General features: G+C 44.7%; 1 protein-coding gene across 1 annotated transcript; it reads right to left on the reverse strand.

The window, feature by feature from the left end:
- Nucleotides 1-565: 565 nt before the first annotated feature.
- Nucleotides 566-14,458, reverse strand: LEPROTL1 (leptin receptor overlapping transcript like 1). The gene is made up of 4 exons (XM_062213306.1): nt 14,355-14,458; nt 6,205-6,280; nt 3,920-4,106; nt 566-2,841 (listed from the first exon to the last, which is right to left on the reverse strand). The coding sequence occupies exons 1-4, from the start codon at nt 14,368-14,370 to the stop codon at nt 2,725-2,727; spliced, it is 396 nt and encodes a 131-aa protein (XP_062069290.1). The 5' UTR covers nt 14,371-14,458; the 3' UTR covers nt 566-2,724.
- Between the last annotated feature and the right edge of the window lie 4,955 nt (nt 14,459-19,413).

Below are 19,413 nucleotides of genomic sequence, written 5' to 3' on the forward strand. Positions count from 1 at the left end.
ATGGGTTATATTGACAATACCCCCGAAAGCATATTATGGCAGACCTGTAGAACCTACGATTCAGACCTTTACAAGTATATAATGCAATCATAACTAGGACAATCTGGGACAAGACTCATGTTTGATAAGAGAAAAGTACTTTTCTCTGTTCACATTGTACCACAGAGTCACTGAAACATTTGGAAAATGCAAAGTGCTCTAATAATGAATGCAATGAGTAAAATAAAACATGCAGGCATAAAATGAACATTTAAGAACAGGACCTTGACTTTAGATCATTAGCAGTCTTTTTATGACACAAAGCCTTCTATGACTGTTTTTAGAAAATCTTATGTAAAAGTTCTGCTTCCCCAGGTTACCACTCCTTTCACTGTAACTCATAATCAAAGGGCTTCATTGTAATATTTGTTACTGTGGTTTCAATTTTATTCTGGAAGCAAAACTTCTACAAGTCTACTCATGTAACTAATATCATATCTGCTTTATATCACATTATTAAAATAGTGGACTTTAGAAACAAGTGTGCACCATATTTTTATTTCAAAAACACCCGTAAACTAAAACAGATATTTAAAATCTTTATTATTTCATCAAAAATTTTCTTTCCATAGAAGAATGGCAATGGTGTGTCAGTGCATATTCTATGGAAAATTCATACCTCGAGTAACTAGCCTAGAAATCAGAGACAGAGCACTGAGAAGCTAGTGTGCCAGGTCAGAGACAGATGCTGCCAATGCGAAGAGTATACAGGGAGAAAACGCAGCTGTTAGAAAAGGAGTCCACGGCCAATGGCCTCAGACAGGAGCAGTGCACCACACTGACATTCCAGAAGAACAGAAAATGGGCAGGTCCCAGAGGGTGCCCTTCCTGCAGAGAACATTCAGGGGACCACAGGTACAAAGAGTGCCCCCAACCGTACCCCAGCTGTCTAATCCATGTGAACCTGTACCTTCCCCTTTTAAGTCCAGAACACTGGAACATGAGAAGCCATTTTCAGACCCACATGTAAATAGGATATCCACATGCAGCTATTTCATCCTGCTTCCTGTCATAGCCCAAACTAACAACTTGGGTTAGGCAAAAACAACTGTGGCTTTAGGCATCTTTAGTAAAAAGCGGAACAAATCTAAAATCTGTTCCCATACACTCTACAAAAGATAGCTGTCATGATTACTCGGTTTTGGCTGAAGGCAAAATGATTTTTATGTAAATATACTGAATAAACACAAAAACAAATATCCCTAACAAAATACTGTTAAGACCAGCTTGAGTGTTTCTATAACCAGCTCCTGAAAAAAGTTCTGATGATTGTGAGATACAAAGAACCATGACAACTGGATCATGCCTGGTTACTGGGAACTTTTTGGTCGGATCTGTTTCTGAAGCTGCTATACAGCTGGATTTGGCTACTCTGCGTTCATTTATACAGTAAATGCCTTTTATAAGGAAATAGCAGATCTATCATGATGAATCAAAATAAAAATAACTGAGAAGTACACAAGAAATGTCTTATATATTTTAAAATTACATGTGATATGACCTTATAGAATAAGAACTACCCTTACCATGGTCTAAACCTTAAATCATTAATGCATGAATTGATTATCTGCAAGACTAACAAGTCACTTGTTAATCACATCAAGGCCTTGTTGGGAGGAGCACTCAGAATGTATGGCATAGCAATTATTTTCCTGGTGAGTTACACATTTCTAAGTGTCATTAAACTATACTTCAAGTTATTTTACTTAATATATACAATGTACAAAATAAGTTAAAAGGAAGAAGCAGAGGAAGGTTTTCTGGTGTCCGCGATGCAAACATACAACTTGTCCTTATCAGCAGTACTTCCATGTATGTCCATTTTGTCCGTGGCAAAACGCAAAAGGCTGATAGAAGATCAGAAATTTCACTTATAAATAGAAACAGCATTCAAAAACGGGAATTCCAACGTCATTTCTTCCCACACTGCAACTCACTCTACTTTAACTACCATAAATAGAAATCCTAGCTCAAAAAGTCTGTGTTTTACACCCTTACCTTAAAGTTTAACATAAATTCTTCTAACAACTGAGAAGAAAAGCACTCCTTTGTAGCAATTCCATAAAATAATTTTCAATTCACAAAACACCTGTTTACTAGTAAAACCAGCAACCCTTATGGAGGGCTTGGGCATTACCACTTGGCCCCTCTGAGGTATAAATGCTGCTATATTTGCTCTGAGTATATAATCTATAAGGTATGCCAACAGTCTGCATAAAATTGGGAGTGATGTCATCCTGATTAAAAACTTACTTTCTAACTGTCTGTAATGGAATTTAACTAATTTTAAGAGAAAAAGACATATTTGAGCCCAGTAAAATAGCAGAATTCTGAATTCCTAACCAATGCAAATGGTTATTACATTTAAAAAATGTTTAACATTGCATATTGATTTTTAAAAAATGAACAGGAAAAACACATAAATATTTAAATTCAGCAGGACACCACAAAAAGCATACTATAGATAGATGTGAAATCAGTCAAGCTTTTCCAAAAGAGAAAATCCTTTTAATCCTTCAGCAAGTCTCTGTGAAAATAGTATGCTTACAAGAACAGTGAGAAGGGAGCACCTAGAATACCCCCCGAGGCTTGCTCTACCATTCAGCATTACTGTGCCGTCTCCTGTGAGCATGGATGGCCAACAAATGACGAGAAGTCCATTGACAGTAGTTCAGTAGTTTCTTTTCACCACTGCTGCCAGCTAAAGTCGTCATTGCTTCCAAAGACCAAGAAGAAGCCTAGTATCGTGGCAAAGATGACTGTGTTTCCTGTGAGAACAAGTGCACAGGCTCCCCACTCAATCTATGGAGAGAAGATAAAACACTCAGATAACAGGCATATGAAAACTGAGAGGAAAATGAAAGGCAAACTGAGGTTCTAGCTATGTGCCAATCATGATCTAGAACAAATATGGTTTGTCACAGTATCTTTCCTACACTATGAACGGTGTATGGCTGCTTTTATTTACCTTTGGCTCCTTTAAAAAAAAAGACACTCCTGAGAGATAGCTGTTCAAAACAAGCACGATGTCTAAGCTATGATGAAGCAGTAGAGAATTCTAAAAATTTCTGTTTATAAAGAAGTCTGCTACAGCTCTTCCTTAGTGAATCTAAAAATCTATGTTGGAGTGGGCTTTAAGCCAAGTGGTTAAGATGCCCACATCCCATAATAGTGTACTGGGTTAGTTTCAGCTCCCGATTCCACCTTCCTGCCAATGCCAGCCCTGGGAGGCAGCAATGATGGCTCAAGTAATCAGGTTCCTGCCATCCATGGGAGGGACCTAGACTGCACTCCTGGCTCTGGCCCTGGCCCAACCTTGGCCATTGTGAACATCTGGAGAAACGAATCAGCGGATGGGAGCTCTGTCTCTCAAAAAATAATTAAAAAATTAATAAAGTAAAAATCTATCTAGAGAGCAGATGAAAGTATCAGAAAGCACACTTGTGTCCGTTCTTTTAACAGGGCAGCAGGAGTACTTGTTTTCTTTGTGTGGAAGGGGAGCAGCCCCTGTCTTCCTTGCCTTGTCTCCACTGGTGTGAAGCTGGGCTGACGAGCTGTGACAGGCAGAACTGAGGACAAGTCGCCCGGCCTTCTCTCCCTGCAGGACACAAACCTTCTCAGGTCTTCCCTGTCCTGCATTTTATAGGGTGGCCTGTGGGAGTGTGGCACTAGGAGAGCTGACAGGCTGATCAATAGGTAAGGACTGTCCATGCTCTCTGATACAGTTTTCATTAGTTAACAAGAACAAACGAAAAAGCAAAATTTTAATCTCCATCATCTAGGCTCTTATGTCTCTCATCTCTTTCATGTGCTTAATGAAAACTTCTCTGGAGAAGAATTTAACACAGCCTGAAACAGAACCACGGTTACAGTCACTTACCAGATGTGCTCTGGCAAATACAATGGGAAGTCCAAAAGCTGAGACAACGATGCCTGTTGTAAGAAATATGGCAAGTTCCTTGCAAGCGTTGCTCATAGCATCTGTATCATCCACTAGTCGTCTTGCTATGCAGTATGGAATAGGTGAAAGGACGTAGAAAAACAGAACAAAGAGGGGCCAGTATTGGCTAGAAAAAGAAAAATAACTGACTGTAGTTTCTACTATTTACGTCATTTTCCTACATACAAAATAGACTTTCCTTTTCGGACCAGAAGACTACTGCAAGCTACAAAATATGTGACAGTTCAAAACAAGCACAGGCTTGACACTGAAATGAGAAGGCTTCTGAGCCACAGTATCCCTAAAGTTAACTCTGATAGAATTTATTTTTTTCTAATATTAAAAGAAAATGCTTTATTAGAGTCGAAATCAAAGTAGGAATTCAAAATATTTTTCATTTGAAGTTACAGACATATTAAAAATGGGAATATGAACACAATCATTTTTTAAAATCGAGATTCATGACTTCGGCCTCTAATGGAACTATGCTAACAAAGGCATTTCCCAGTTTTGATCACTATAGTATGTAAGATATGACCAGGATAAACTGTGTGAAGGGTACAGGGGACCTCTCTATACTATATTTGTAACTTCCTGAGAGCCTCTATTTCAAAATAAAAATTTCAAAAGAGATAGCCTTTAAAATTGTCATAAAATAAAAGACACATTGAAAATTTGCTAATACTTAGAAGCTTATAATAAATAAAGATATGTTTTTCCCTCAAAATCCTCCCTAATAGTTTAACAGAATAAAAAAATTAAAAATGGAATATATGTTTAAGAAAAAATTCAAACAATACAAAAGCACAAAAACTGAAATCAACAACTTCCTCCAATCTCTGCTTTCTCTTTCTCAGTCTCCTGTTGAACTTTAGGGATCCTTCCATATCTACATCTAGATGAATGTGACAATACACATGAATGTGTCACTGTTGTTTTTTCATATAATAATGTAAACTGAATACCTTTACATATTAACTTTTACAGCTTTTCCTCATTCTTTCAGACTTCCTCATATTTTCATTGACGGAGGTGCCACAATTTAACCATTTTTCTTTTGATAGACTTTTATGATGCTTCCATCATTTTTTTTTTTTTTTGCTGTTATAAACAAGGCTGCCATGAAGAAATACCCTTTTCCCATTAGATTATCTTTGCAAACATGTGCAAACGGACTTGTGTGATAAAGTCTAAGAAGTGGAAGGACTAAGTCAAAGAGTATATATACATTTTTGAGAGCTACAAGAAAACCAGGCCCTACTCAACCCCCATAGTATGTAAGTATGTAACACTGTCATTTAACTCACAATTTTTATTTTTGCCAGGTGATTTCATTTAGTTTTTTTCATGTGCTTTTCAGCAATTTGTGGTTCTCTTTTCATATTTGTTGTTCATTCTGGTACTGTCTATCTTTTCCTCTAAATTTTAAAAGTTCTTTCTATTCTAAGGAAAGTCACTGTTTGGATCATTTGTTTTGTAGTCAATTATATTTTGATTCTGCTTATAGTATTTTTGCAAGAAGATTTTTTTAAAGTATCATTTGGTGTCCTTATGGTGGACTCCTCTACTGTCTTTGGCTTTCCTTCAAGATTTCTTCTTCTTTATTTATTTGACAGGTATTTTTATTTTTATTTAATTTAGTTGACAGAGCTACAGACAGAGACAGAGAAACAGAGAGGTCTTCCCTCTGTTGGTTCACCCCCCAAATAGCTGCTACGGCCAGAGCTATGCCGATCCGATCTGAAGCCAGGAGCCAGGTGCCTCCTGCCGGTCTCCTATGCAGGTGCAGGGGCCCAAGCACTTGGGCCATCCTCCACTGCCTTCCCAGGCCACAGCAGAGAGCTGGACTGGAAAGGAGCAGCCAGGACTAGAACTGGGCTCCATATGGGATGCCGGTGCTGCAGGCGGAGGATTAACCTAGCATGCCACGCACCGGCCCCAAGAAGATTTTTTTAAAATCTGAGCTATCATACTACTATTCTGTTGCTATAGATTTAGTAGTCAAAGGGCAGGTAATAGCTAAAAATCTTTTTGGCACCTTGGTATCCAAATATCTTTATAAACATACTCTTAAGTAATGATCTCTAAAAAGGTTTGTGTTTGATAAATGAACATTCTCTGCATTAATTCTTCAGTACCAAAATCAAACATTTTAAAACTTTTAAAACATTTAAAAGCTTTAAAAGTAGAAAACATTTACTGACAAAAATGACAATTCTACATACTTGTATATTGGAAGGGCACATCCAAGCATCAAAAACATCAGCCCGATGGCTCCTCCAAAGGACAAACTGATCAAAGCTGCAAAGAAAAAAAGTCCAACAGATACATCAGTTAGTCACACTGTTACTGTTATTTTTAAATTAATATTAGCAATGTGATCCCTACCAATGATCCCAGAAGAAACCCCCACAAAACCAGAAAAGCAAAGGTATTAAAAGTGAGTTGCTTCAGGGACAGCATTGTGGCATAACAGGTTAAGTCACCACCTGCGACACTGGTGTCCCATATCTGTGCTGGTTCATGTTACAGTTACTCCACTTTTTTTTTTTTTTCAAAGATTTATTTATTTATTTATTTATTTAAAAGTCAGAGTTACACAGAGAGAGAGGTCTTCCATCTGCTGGTTCACTCCCCAATTGGCTGCAAAGGCCGGAGCTGTGCCAAGCCAAAGCCAGGAGCCTCCTGCGGGTCTCCCATGCGGGGACAGGGGCCCATCTTCTACTGCTTTCCCAGGCCATAGCAGAGAGCTGGATAGGAAGTGGAGTAGCCGGGACTTGAACCGGTGCCCATATGGGATGCCGGCGCTTCAGGCCAGGGCGTTAACCCGTTGCACCAGAGCGACGGCACCGTTATTCAACTTCTAATCCAGCTACCTGTTAATGGCCTGGGAAAATCAGCAGAAGACAGCACGAATGCTTGGGCCCCTGTCCCAACGTGGGAGACCTAGAAGAAGCTTTTGGCTCCTGACTTTGGCCCAGCCCAGTCCTGGTCATTGCAGTGAATTTAGGGGGTGAACCAGTGGATGGAAGATCTCTCTCTCTCTAATTCTGCCTTTCAAATAAATATTTTTGTTTTAAAAAAGTGAGTTGTTTCTAAAAGTGTAAGTTACAGCCTCAGAATAAGTCTTTTTTGTGGCCTCTTCAAGGCAAAAGGATAGTTTGACTACCCCAAATGAGAAAATCTGAAACCCAAAATACTCCAATGTCTGAAATTCAACTGAGCAGCGATGTGACACTAAGAGTAGAAGATTCTTCAAAAAAAAAAAAAAAAAAAAAAAAAAAAAAAAAAAAGATTCTATACCATAAAACTTTGTTTCTGCCTAAAGTACTTAAAAGATAATATAAAATTACCTCCAGCCTATGTGTATAAGGTATATATGAAGCAAATGAATTTCCTTCTTAACTTGGGTTCCATCTGCATAACATATCATTATACATATGCAAATATTCCAAAATCCAAAGAATTCCAAGATTTAAAACACTTCTGGTCCAAAATATTTCAGATAAGGGATACTCAACTTCACTCATTTTTCAAAGTGTGTTTTAAGGCTAACACAGCACCACCTTCAGTTGCTGGTTCCACTTCTAGTAAGCATCATGGCCCCCACAACGCTCTTACAGGCGTCAGTAGTATACTCACTCTATAGATCATTAATTTTGAAAAGCAGCAGGGAAAGCTTTGCATTCACATTTACTGAACTTCAGAAAGCTCATCCTATGAGAAAATCTCTCTGCCAATCCAGCCCTGCTATATTTTTAAAATATGTATTTATTTATTTGAAAAGTGGAGTGAAAGAGAGAAAGAGTGAGCGAGACAGATCTTCCATCTGTTGGTTCACTCCCCAGACAGCCACAACAGCCAGGGCTGGGCCAGGCTGAAGCCAGAAACTCCATCCTGGTCTCCCACGTGGGTGGCAGGGGCCCATGTACTTGGGTCATCATCATCTGCTGCCTTCCCAGGTACATCAGCAGGAAGTGGAGCAGCTGGGACTTGAACCAGCACTCTGATATGGGGAGCTGGAGTGGCAAGTTTAACCCTCAGTACAACACTGGTTGCTAGCTCCTGCTTCTCACACAGATACTCTCAATGTGCATAAAAATGGCAAGAAAAAGGAGAGGGCCTTTTAGTCCAGTGGTTAAAAACCCTGGATTTGAGGGTGGCGCTGTGGTGCAGTGGGCTAAGCTGCTGTCTGCACAGCCAGCATCACATGTGGGTTCGAGTCCCAGCTGCTCCACTCCTGCTCCTTGCTAATGGCCTAGGAAAGCAGCAGCAGATGGCCCAAGTGTTTGGGCACCTGCCACCTACGTGGGAGACCCGGATGAAGCTCCTCGCTCCTGAGGTCAGCATGGTCCAGCCCTGGCACCTGTGGCCAAGTGAACCAGCAATTGGAAGATTTCTCTTCTCTCTCTCTCTCTCTCTCTGTCCTTTTTTCTCTTTCTGTAACTCTGGTTCCTGATTCTGGTCATCCATGTTCCTGCTAATTTCAACCCTGGAGGCAGTAGTGAAGGCTTCCATGACTGGGATCCTGCTACCTATATGGAAGACCTGACTTGTGTTCTGGGTTCCTGGCTTTGGCCTTGGTCAAGCCCCAGCTGTTGTGGGTGTTTGGGGAATGAACCAGCAGTTCGGAGTGTTCTGATCTCCCTCTGCCTCTCAAATAAACAAATTTTAAAAAATAATATGAAAAAATGTCGCATGATATCTGCAGTTAACTGTTTTTTTAATCAATTAATTAATTTTGTTGCAGATGTTTACATAGTTTCCAAAACTATACTTGGGTTTCTTCCTCTAATTTATATATTAAGACAACGTTAGGATACTGAGTACACCTTCCTGCAGTATCACTAGTCTAAGGCATTATTATAAGCAATACATGCAATCTACTGATGAAATATAGTTTCTAAATCCACACACACACACACACACACTCACTCACTCTCTATTACATAAAACAGTATATTTTAAAGTGCTTTCACATGTCAGCCAGTAGGCACAATGTTCTTAAATAGGTATAATTAATCAAGGACCTAGACTCAAGCAAAGAAATCAGTGTTCATTTGTGGTCTATGTAACTTGTATTTCTTCTCTTTTTGTTATTTTTTTTTTTTAATAAAATGTTCTATTAACCTAAACAGCAAAGTTAAAGTTCACAAGAGTCCCTGCACCTGCATGGGAGACCTGGATGAAGCTCCTGGCTCTTGGCTTTGGATCGGTGGAGCTCCGGCTGTTGCAGCCATTTGGGGAGTGAACCAATGGAAGGAAGACCTTTTTCTCTGTCTCTTCCTCTCACTGTCTGTCTATCTCTCACAAATAAATAAATAAAATCTTTAAAAAAAAGAAAATAAATAATCAAACATTAAATAAATAAGTGTTGGTAGTACAAAAGCTAACATCTACCAACCAAATCCGCAGAAAAGGGGTGTGGCACTTTGAGTACCACTTATCTCAGAAGCAGAAGGCCACCATCTAGGCTACCCACTCCCGTGGTGGCTGCACACTCTTGGATTTTGGTTAGATCACTGCCATAGAGCATGTTGGTCCTAAACACATTTACTTAATCCTTAATGCCATTACGTTTTCAGCTACAGAAAAAAGAAAGGAGAAATCTGTACTTGTATTTTGTAGCACGTCAGGCTTACAACAGAATGCAATGTAAGCATAAGTGGCGAGACAATACCGAGTCTCCCACTTGTTCTCAGTTCAAACCAGGGGGCCAAGCTCGGGCCCCGCCCACCTCTCCCAAGGCCTGTCGCAGCAGGGCACGGCCCCTGCTCTCAGCACTTCAGTAACACCTCAGTCACACCGCCTCTTCTCTTTCCTCTCCTGGAAATCAGCAGACTCCCTCGCTCGCCCGGCCTCTGCCCACGTCCACTTCTGCCCGAGTTCTTCATTCATTCAAGCAGCATTCCTGGGTGCCGATACCTACCACTTGCTGGGGCTAGGACACCGAGAGCTGCCGGGCCTTTTCATACTCGCAGCGCAGGCACGCCTGCCCCAGTCTCCTCCCTGTCCTCTAACTCAGCTCGGACTTCTCCTTCAGGTCTCAGTGTGTGAACTGTTTCTCAGCGTCCTCGTTAGAGCAACGCCCCCTGTTATATTCACTGATTCATTCCACAAATACCTACCGAGCACCTAACATGTGCCACAGTATTCTTGCTACTGGAGATCGAGCAATGAAGAAAAAAAAAAAAAAATCAAAGCCCCTGCTTGTATGGGCATACATTCTAGTAGGAGAATAAAGTGGCTCTAAAAGACAAGCACATAAATGTCAAATGGATGGGGGGACAACAGAGGAGGTAGGGGAATGCTAGACTTGACAAACATCGCCTGGGATGGGGCCTCTTTGGAGGGAATGTCTGAGCAGAGACTGACATGGAATGCTGGGTAAGCCACACGGATCTGTGGGCGAGCCTCCCAGGTCCAGGCACACGCACCTGCACTGGCTGCCTCTGTCCTGCTCCGCCATCACAGTCCCAACTTCACACTGGCTTGCACTTGTCTTTCCTTTTAAACTGTTCAGACCGCGAGAGTAGGGAGCAAGTTTTGTTGTTGCTTTGATGCTCAGGCCTCAGTTCTTAACACTCAACAACAACAAAAATACGTGTAGAATGGATGCAGCAACGTGGAAAGAGCACTGAGAGTGAATACCTGCTGGATCCTAACCCCTGCCAGCCACTAACTATTGTCTAAATAATTCATCTGCCTCTCCAGTTTTCTATAAAATGAGAGTTGGACTGGATGCAAACAACTCTGAACGGTAAAGGTTCTGTTAAAAGGCATGCTGAAGAAGTAAAAATCCATTTGCACTTTTGAAATGTGGTTGCGAAGAGCCAAGTTCACTACTATAAATACTACATACATAGTTAACGCCTCAGTTATTCAGAAGCTATTGATCCAGAATAGAATCCTGGAGGAAGTAGAAGCCACTGAAAAGACAAACCTGAGGTACAAAGGCCATACACTAACAGCCTCCAAAAACAGAAGATATTCCTGACAGGGGACTAATTCAGTTTTGTGACACAACTACTGGGAATGAAATCAAGCAGCATAAAACTTCCTTTTGTTTTAGAGAATCATCTTTAATCATTTATCCATCTTTTTTCAAAAGGCAATTCATGTACCCACAATATTCAGTGGAAAGTAACTTTGCATTCCCAAAAATGGTCATGGTTACCTCTCTTTTTTGAAACACAATTTTCTACATTTGGTTATTTTTTTCCCACATTAAGCCAGTGAGAAACAGGAAAAAGAACTGCAAGCAAGAACAGTCCTGCCACGGGGGGGGGGGGGGGGGGGGCTGAAAAGAACTTTAAGCCACACAGAAAAAAGCATGGCCGTGTTACTCTTGGCAAGAGGCAAGCAGCCTCAAGACCTGGACAGCCTGAGGACAGCTGTGTTCTATGACAGAGATCATCTATGATCTTCTCAGAAAAAAAAGTCTAGGGGCTGGCGTTGTGGCAGAGCCAGTACAGCTGCTACCCGCGACCCCAGCACCCCATATGAGCGCTGGTCCACGTCCTGGCTGCTCCACTTCCAATCCAGCTTCCTGCTGAAAGGCCAGGAAAAGCAGGGGAAGATGGCCCACGTGTTTGGGCCTCTACCATCCACATGGGAGCCCTGGAGGAAGTTCCTGGCTTCCACCTGGTCCAGCGCTGGCTATTGTAGCCATCTGGGGAGTGAACCAGTGGTTGGAAGATCCTTCTCTCTGTCTCTCCCTCTGTAACTCTTTCAAAGTAAATACATAAATCTTTAAGAAAAAAAAAGGTCTAAATTTTTTGTATACTCTTAAAAGGTAATGAAAAGGGGCCGGCACTGTGGCACAGTGAGTTAAAGCCCTGGTCTGCAGCGCCAGCATCCCATATGGGCGCCAGTTCAAGTCCCGGCTTTTCCACTTCTGATCCAGCCTCCCTTCTAATATGCCTGGGAAAGCAACAGAAAATGGCCCAGCGGGTGCCGTGGCTCACTTGGCTAATCCTCCGCCTGCAGCGCCGGCACCTAGGGTTCTAGTCCCGGGTGGGGCACCGGATTCTGTCCCGGTTGCTCCTCTTCCAGTCCAGCTCTCTGCTGTGGCCCGGGAAGGCAGTGGAGGATGGCCCAAGTCTTTGGGCCCTGTACCTGCATGGGAGACCCAGAAGAAGCTCCTGGCTCCTGGCTCCAGATCAACTCAGCTCTGGACGTTGCAACCATTTGGGGAGTGAACCAGTGGATGGAAAACCTCTCTCTGTCTCTACCTCTCTCTGCAACTCTCTCAAATAAATAAAAAAGGTTTCATTACCTTTTTTAAAAAGGTAATGAAAAATGATTTCTCAAAAAAACAATGGAACTAAAACTAGGTAAGGTTCAGGTATCAAAATCACTTTTTAAAATATAAACCAAGGTTTTCATTATCAGCTGCAGATACTAATCCTGGAAAAAAATTGCTAACATATTTTTAACATCTTAGGGTCTAATTCCTTTTAAATGTTACTGTCTAATGAAAAAGTAAGGCCTTTGGAACTGTTTGGAATCAAGATATCCCAGGATAATCCTTCCATTCAATACTCAGTGTTAAACAAAATTTTAAACAAGAACAAACTTCCAAAACAATTCTATGTGGCATCTCATCTCTTGGTTATACTGAATAACAAGAAAGTCAATAAGGTTACATAAGTCCCTTTCCAAAGTGTTCTCAAACTTTGTCACTTTCTTTGGTCTTAAAAGGTCAGCAGCAAGGCAGATTCAGAGACAATTGTCGCCACTTGTATACAAGCTTATCTTAAGTGACACACCACCACGGTAAGACCTTACACAGTAATTAAGTGATGCATCGGGGGAAGACAAAACAAGCTGAGCTGAAGCTGAGGTTCTCCTCCCAAAGCCTCTGGGCTAGAGATGGAACAGGCCAATTATCCAGCAAAACTCCAGGGACAACGTCCTGCTTCTGTGGTTGTAAAGGTGTAGTAGGAGAGAGCTGCCTAAGCTGAGAAACACACAACCCAGCACATCAAAAAGGAATAGGCACGCGGCTCAAGAAATACCTACCGGTCTCTAATTACAGCAACTCCCTTTCCTATTATAAAGATCATAGGCCAACAGGGAGCGAGATCCTGATAAACAATCACCAGGAAACCGGAAATGCAAGCAGAATTCCACCTGAGACGCTGTCACCTCCCTGAGAGTAAGCCTGGAGAAGGAAATCAGGGCTGAGACTCCACACTGCTGACGCTGAAGAAATGGGGAGGAAGAGGGAGACAGGCAGCATCCTAAAAACCACAGAGGTTTGCAGTAACTGCCTTTCTCATGAGGATTCAAGTAGCTGCTATCGTTCAAAAAGGAGATGAGAAAGTATCCCAGTTCCTCAAACGACAAGGTTTTATGAAGGAAATGAAATGTTTTCAGACCTCAGAAATAAACAAGAAAGTCAAACTGTGACCCTGAGAAAGAAGCTTGGCTACAGTCGTCCTTAAGGAAAAAAAAAAAAAAAAATAATAATCCAAACCAAACCAACCGCAGGAAAACACAGCTAAGGAAACTGTTCACTTCCAGCTTGCCTGGGTCAGGAAATCAAGGTAATCCCTTAAGAGGTCGGAAACTTTTGCTGGTCACCCCACTGACGACAGAACTACCCAACAGTTGGAGCGAACGCAACATCCCTCATTTTAAATCAGACACAGGAGTGCACGAGCCATTGTGCCTTCGGTTCTAGCCCTTATTTTATTTTATTTCCATTAAGCTGTAACATCATCTCATCCTTTAAAAAAAAGGGGGGTGGGGGGTGGGCTGGGGGTGGGAATAAGAACTCTGGAATCTGCAAAAGCCTCCAGGTGCCACCGTGGAGAAGGGAGAGCCAGGAGCGCCCGGGGAGCCTGGCAGGGTCCACTCTGGCGCCCCAACGTCCCCCCCTGATCAAAACGCAGCCGTCCCAGCACCGTGCGGGAGTGGCTGTGGGAAGAAGCGAGCCCGGGCACCTGGCGGGCGCACGGCACCCGAAGGTCGCCTTTAAGTGGAAAATGACACTGATTTTCCCCACCGGGCACCGCTGGCGGCCTCAGCCCCCTCGGAACCACGCTCGGCGCGCCCCTCGCCGCAGGACGCGTCCCACGGCCCAAGTCGCCCCGGGGCTCCTGCCACGCAGCGAAACCGCTTCGGGCTCCGTCCCGGGGGCGACGGGAGGGAGACAGGCTGGCGAGCTCGGCCCGGAGCGAGGGGGCTGCCCCGCCGAAGTCGCGGTCCCAGCTGTCCCTGGCCGAACAGCGCCGCGCCCACCGCGGCCGGGAGGCAGCGAGCGCGGGGTCCGGGGTCGGGGGTCGGGGGTCGCCCGCGCCGCCACAGACCGGGCCGCCTCTCCCCGCGCCGCCGTCCAGCCCTGCAGCTCCCGGCGCCCCAGGCCCACCTTTGATGCCGGCCATGGCTGTGACGTCGCTCCTGGCTCCACGACCCGAGGCGGCGGCGGCGGCGGCGGCCGGGAGACCGGAGACGCGCGGCGGCGGCCAGACAACACCCGGAAGTGCGCGACGCAGCACTTCCGCCGGCGGCTCGCGCTCGCGCGGGGGCGCGGGGGGCGCGCCGGGCCGGGGCCTTCGGGCCGACCCCTGGGCGTCTCTCGGGCGCTGTCTGCGGTGCCCCGAAGCCTTCGGTTCCCGCCGGGGCCGGCGCCGGCCGCCGTGTCGCGGCCAGGGTCAGGCGGAAGCTCCTTTCCGAAGCCTCCATCCCTCGCCCTGCAAACTCCTCACGTCCTGTGCAGAGCTGGGGTGCTGGGGCCCCGGGGGAGAGGAGGTGGGGGCGGCTTTGGCAGCCAAGGGTGGGGTGAGCCCACATCCGATCCCTTGGGCGTCTGCGAGCATCTCCGTGTTCTTGGTGGGGCTTTTCCAATGCGTCTGTTTTCCATCCTACAAACATTTGCAGAACCTTGTCGAGGTGTTGGCTACAGGGCCAGGCGCTGAGGTGAGCCAAAGCCAGCTGAAGTGCCTGCCCCCAGGGGGCTTGCAGCCTGGTGAGGGAGACGGACCAAACTGTGAAGTTACAGGAATGATGATGGGCAGGGAGAGGGAGCGGACCGTGCCGCCTCGTCCTGAGTGCAGTCATGCGCCCAGCGTCCAGGAACTAAGGCAGGAACACGCTGCAGTCAGGCGCCGCACGACAGACCACATATCCCAGGATAAGGGCATGGTGCAACCGAAAACTGCCCCGCGCCTCGTGACCTCCCAGCCCGCAGAGCGTTAGTGTGTGGCCACGGCCCTGCTGTGCTGCCGGTCACCTGCGAGAACAGCGATGCGATTCCGTGCATCCACAAGACCTGATAACGACAGTAAATGGCTCTTACTTACGCACTTGCTTTTTATGTTTCACCCCCAGCTGCCTCATACATCTCCTGCGACTGTGTCTGGACTTGCGCTTCATTGAGTCTCGGGTGGTTTTGTAGGAGCCATCGGCTGACCTATGTGTGTGTATATATTTGCACATCATAGATTACATAATGACGGATTTCTTAGAATCGGTCCTGCTTCTCAAGTTATGCTTGACTGTATTGTTCTGAGCTGGAGTGTAACTAGAAGAGAAAAGGGGAAGTCATCATGGGGATAGAGTGGTGTTGGCGGCGGAGTGTGTGTGTGTGTAGGGGGCTGTGGTGAGCGCTGGCAGCAAACCCAGCAAAGAGCTTGGTCCGTTGGAGAAATGACAGGAAACCAGTGGGATAGTGTGGGTTTGGAGTAGGACAGCAGGGGGTTAACACAGCAGCCTACTCTGCAAGCCGTTTTGGGTTTCTCTCTGAGCATGAGAATCTTTTGAAGGATTTTAAAGGAGGCAGGTAGAGGGAGTGACTTACGCTTTGACTTTTAAAATCTTTCCAGCTGTCTTACTAAGCTAAACTGGCATGTAAGGCTTTGTTGAATGAATGTTTAGAAGATATGTTCTCACCAGGCCTTAAAATAATAAAATAACTGGGTTCCTGCCATCCACGTGGCATGCCTGGATGGAGTACTGGAATCCTGACTTCAGTCCAGCCCAGTCCTAGCCATTATGGACATTTGGGAGGTGATCTAACAGATGGGAGCTCTCTGTCTCTGTCTCTGTCTGTTTCTCTCTGCCTCTCACATGAATACATTTTTTTTTAATGAGAACTACTGGGAAGCTCAAGGCATTGTCCATCCTGCTTCCTTCCAGTATTTCTAGTGTTGAATCACAGTTTTTCAAAAGCCAGGTCACTTTTTTGAGGCTTAATGATCCAAATAAATTTAGAGATAGTTTGTGTGAGAGTAGAATTTTTTTCTATTTACGTTAGTGCAAAAGGTTCTACCATCTTTCCCTGTACCATGAAAAAATTGAGTTTCCACTTAAGGACCACGGTATTGAAACCACAAGGCACATGTGAACATATGCCATGGGAATGTGTCATCCTCAGACAGGAGCTGTGAGTTACCAGCTCCCCTCCCTAAACCACGGTGCAAATCCATGCATCCTCTCCTCTACTATCTCGAATGGAGTAGGTAGAATTCCTGCAGAAGTCTATGCTTCCAGCCTAAATGTCACCACAGCACCTTTTCTTTTTTTATTCCATGATATTCTGTCTTTGAATGCAGGGATGTTTGGGGCCAGCGCTGTGGCATAGTGGGTAAAAGCCACCACCTGCAGCACCGGCATCCCATATGGGCGCCATTTTGAGTCTCAGCTGCTCTACTTCTGTTCCAGCTCTCTGCTAATGTGCCTGGGAAAGCAGCAGAGGATGGCCTAAGTACTTGGGGCCCCTGCACCCAGATGGGAGACCTGGAAAAAGCTTCTGGCTCCTGGGTTTGGATCAGCACAGCTCCAGCCATTGCAGCCATCTGGGGAGTGAACCAGCGATGGAAGACCTTTTTCTCTCTCTGTCTGTCTCTCCTTCTCTCTGTTTGTAATTCTGCCTCTCAGATAAATACATAAATCTTAAAAAGAAAGGGGTGTTTGAGGATGGATGATTTTGAAATCAATCCATAGTTTTTTCATAATACATCTTTTCTCCGAACTTTTTAAAGGATCTCACATATGCATGGAGTTCAATTTTTTTTTTTTGCATTTGAATAACCTTATTTATCTCCCTTTTCTGTGAACTTTCAGAAGTACCCTTGTGTATTCTTTTGCTTCCATGGTCACAGAATCCTAAGAGATTGTGTACCTTTAACTTTCCCATGAGAGTCCCAGTGTTTCTAGCAAGAAAACACTCCAAGGACTATTCTTTGATCTACAGATGCTGTTTAGGGACCAGTTACTCCAGACCCTTAAAAACAGTGTTTCCAGATGTTGTATGTCAAAGACTATCTCTTTAGGGTACTTCCCAAATACCTAGGTTCTACTTCAGAGTTTCTGAATTAGAACTTTTGTGGGTTGAACCCCGGGATCTGAAATTTCAGCAAGCACCCCAAATGATTCCCATGCAAGCAAACCAAAGATTGAAAACCATTGTCTGAGAAAGGAGTAGCTTGGTTTTCTAACTGAATCCTAAATTCTAGTTAATGTGTCATTTAGCTACATATTGTTACATCCTAGTTCATCAGGGTTACCTTTCACGTTGGATACTTTCCGTATAGGAGGGCTTCCTGTCTTGTTTACTGAGCAACCTGCCACTGGCCTGGGGCTTTAACACTTACCTGATTTAATCTTTTCCATATGTTTTAAACAGAAATCACAACTCTTATAAATCAAGTCCAAGAAAGCTCACAAAGCTTTTAGTTAATTTCCTTACTAACAAAAAGTACTCAGAAGATAAGAGTTGCCATAAACTTCATGGAGAACGTATATAATAGAAAACCATGTGGCTCAACAGGCTAATCCTCCGCCTTGCGGCGCCGGCACACCGGGTTCTAGTCCCAGTCGGGGCGCCGGATTCTGTCCCGGTTGCCCCTCTTCCAGGCCGGCTCTTTGCTGTGGCCCGGAAGGCAGTGGAGGATGGCCCAAGTGCTTGGGCCCTGCACCCCATAGGAGACCAGGATAAGTATTTGGCTCCTGCCTTCGGATCAGCCTGGTGCGCCGGCCGCAGCGGCCATTGGAGGGTGACCCAATGGCAAGGGAAGACCTTTCTCTCTGTCTTTCTCTCTCACTATTCACTCTGCCTGTCAAAAAAAAAAAAAAAAAAAAAAAAAAAGACAAAGACAATGTTCAAAAAAGAAAACCATGTGTGGATTTCAAAATGTTTTTGCACCAGGGGCCGGTGCTGTGGCATAGTGGGTTAAGCTGCAGCCTGAGATGCCAGCATCCCATATGGGTACCAGTTCGAATCTCCACTGCTCCATTTCTGATCCAGCTCTCTGCTAATGTGCCTGGGAAAGCAGCAGAAGATGGCCCAAGTGCTTGAGCCTCTGCCAACCTCATGGGTGACTCTGCTGAAGCCAAAACTCAGCCCTGACCTTTGTGGCCATCAGGGGAATGAACCAGTGGATGGAAGATTCTCTCTCCCTCCCTCCCTCCCTCCCTCCCTGCCTCTCTCCTTCCCTCTTTTTCTATAACTCTGCCTGTCAAATAAATAAACATTTCTTCAAAACTTCTGTACTAAAAATAGTTATTTTTAAATTTCGTTCTCCAGGAACTTTTGAAGTCTCATTAATGAGCTCCAGGTATCATTTGCTACTTTCAGTTCTCAACATATGGTCCACATTGTTATCTGTACTCCCCTTCATCTTCTGTATTATTTCCCCCCTATATTATCTGAGGCTAACACCAGGCATAGTTTCATCTTTTTTTTTTTTTTTTTGACAGGCAGAGTGGACAGTGAGAGAGAGAGCCAGGAGCCAGGTGCTTCTCCTGGTCTCCCATGGGGTGCAGGGCCCAAGCACTTGGGCCATCCTCCACTGCACCCCCAGGCCACAGCAGAGAGCTGGCCTGGAAGAAGAGCAACCGGGACAGAATCCGGCGCCCCAACCGGGACTAGAACCCGGGGTGCCGGCGCCGCAGGCAGAGGATTAGCCTAGTGAGCCGCGGCACCAGCCTAGTTTCATCTTTAAGGAGAGGTCGTGGGAACCCTGATTGATAGCCAGTCAGCCAGGAGCACACAGCACAACCTTGGGCTTGCCATTGCCATCAAAAACGGGGACAGTCTCATGGGACTGAGGCTTCCCCTGTAGGATGTGATACTATGTCCAGGTAGACGGGCTCAGAACTGGAGTGCATGCTAGCTCGCCCAGTTGGTGTCCACAGGAGAGCTGCTCGTTTTAGAACATCCCCACACATCTGGTCACAGGAACGTGCTGTGTGGTGTGAGAGGAGGGAGAAGACAACACTTGTATTTTCCCTTTACTGCCCTTACCATTCAGAGCTCAGCTCCTTTGCTGGCTTCTCAGAGACCTTGACCTGGGCACCCTGTTTGTTGCATGGCATCACCCATCGTGTTATCCTGTTTTCTTCTTCAGTCACTTCCCATCACCGATGGACACATTATTATTCACTGACTCGCGCTCCCACTACAATGTGAATTAGTACCTTTTATG

Source organism: Lepus europaeus, chromosome 16 (genome assembly GCF_033115175.1).
Source record: "Lepus europaeus isolate LE1 chromosome 16, mLepTim1.pri, whole genome shotgun sequence".
Classification (NCBI taxonomy): Eukaryota; Metazoa; Chordata; class Mammalia; order Lagomorpha; family Leporidae; genus Lepus; species Lepus europaeus.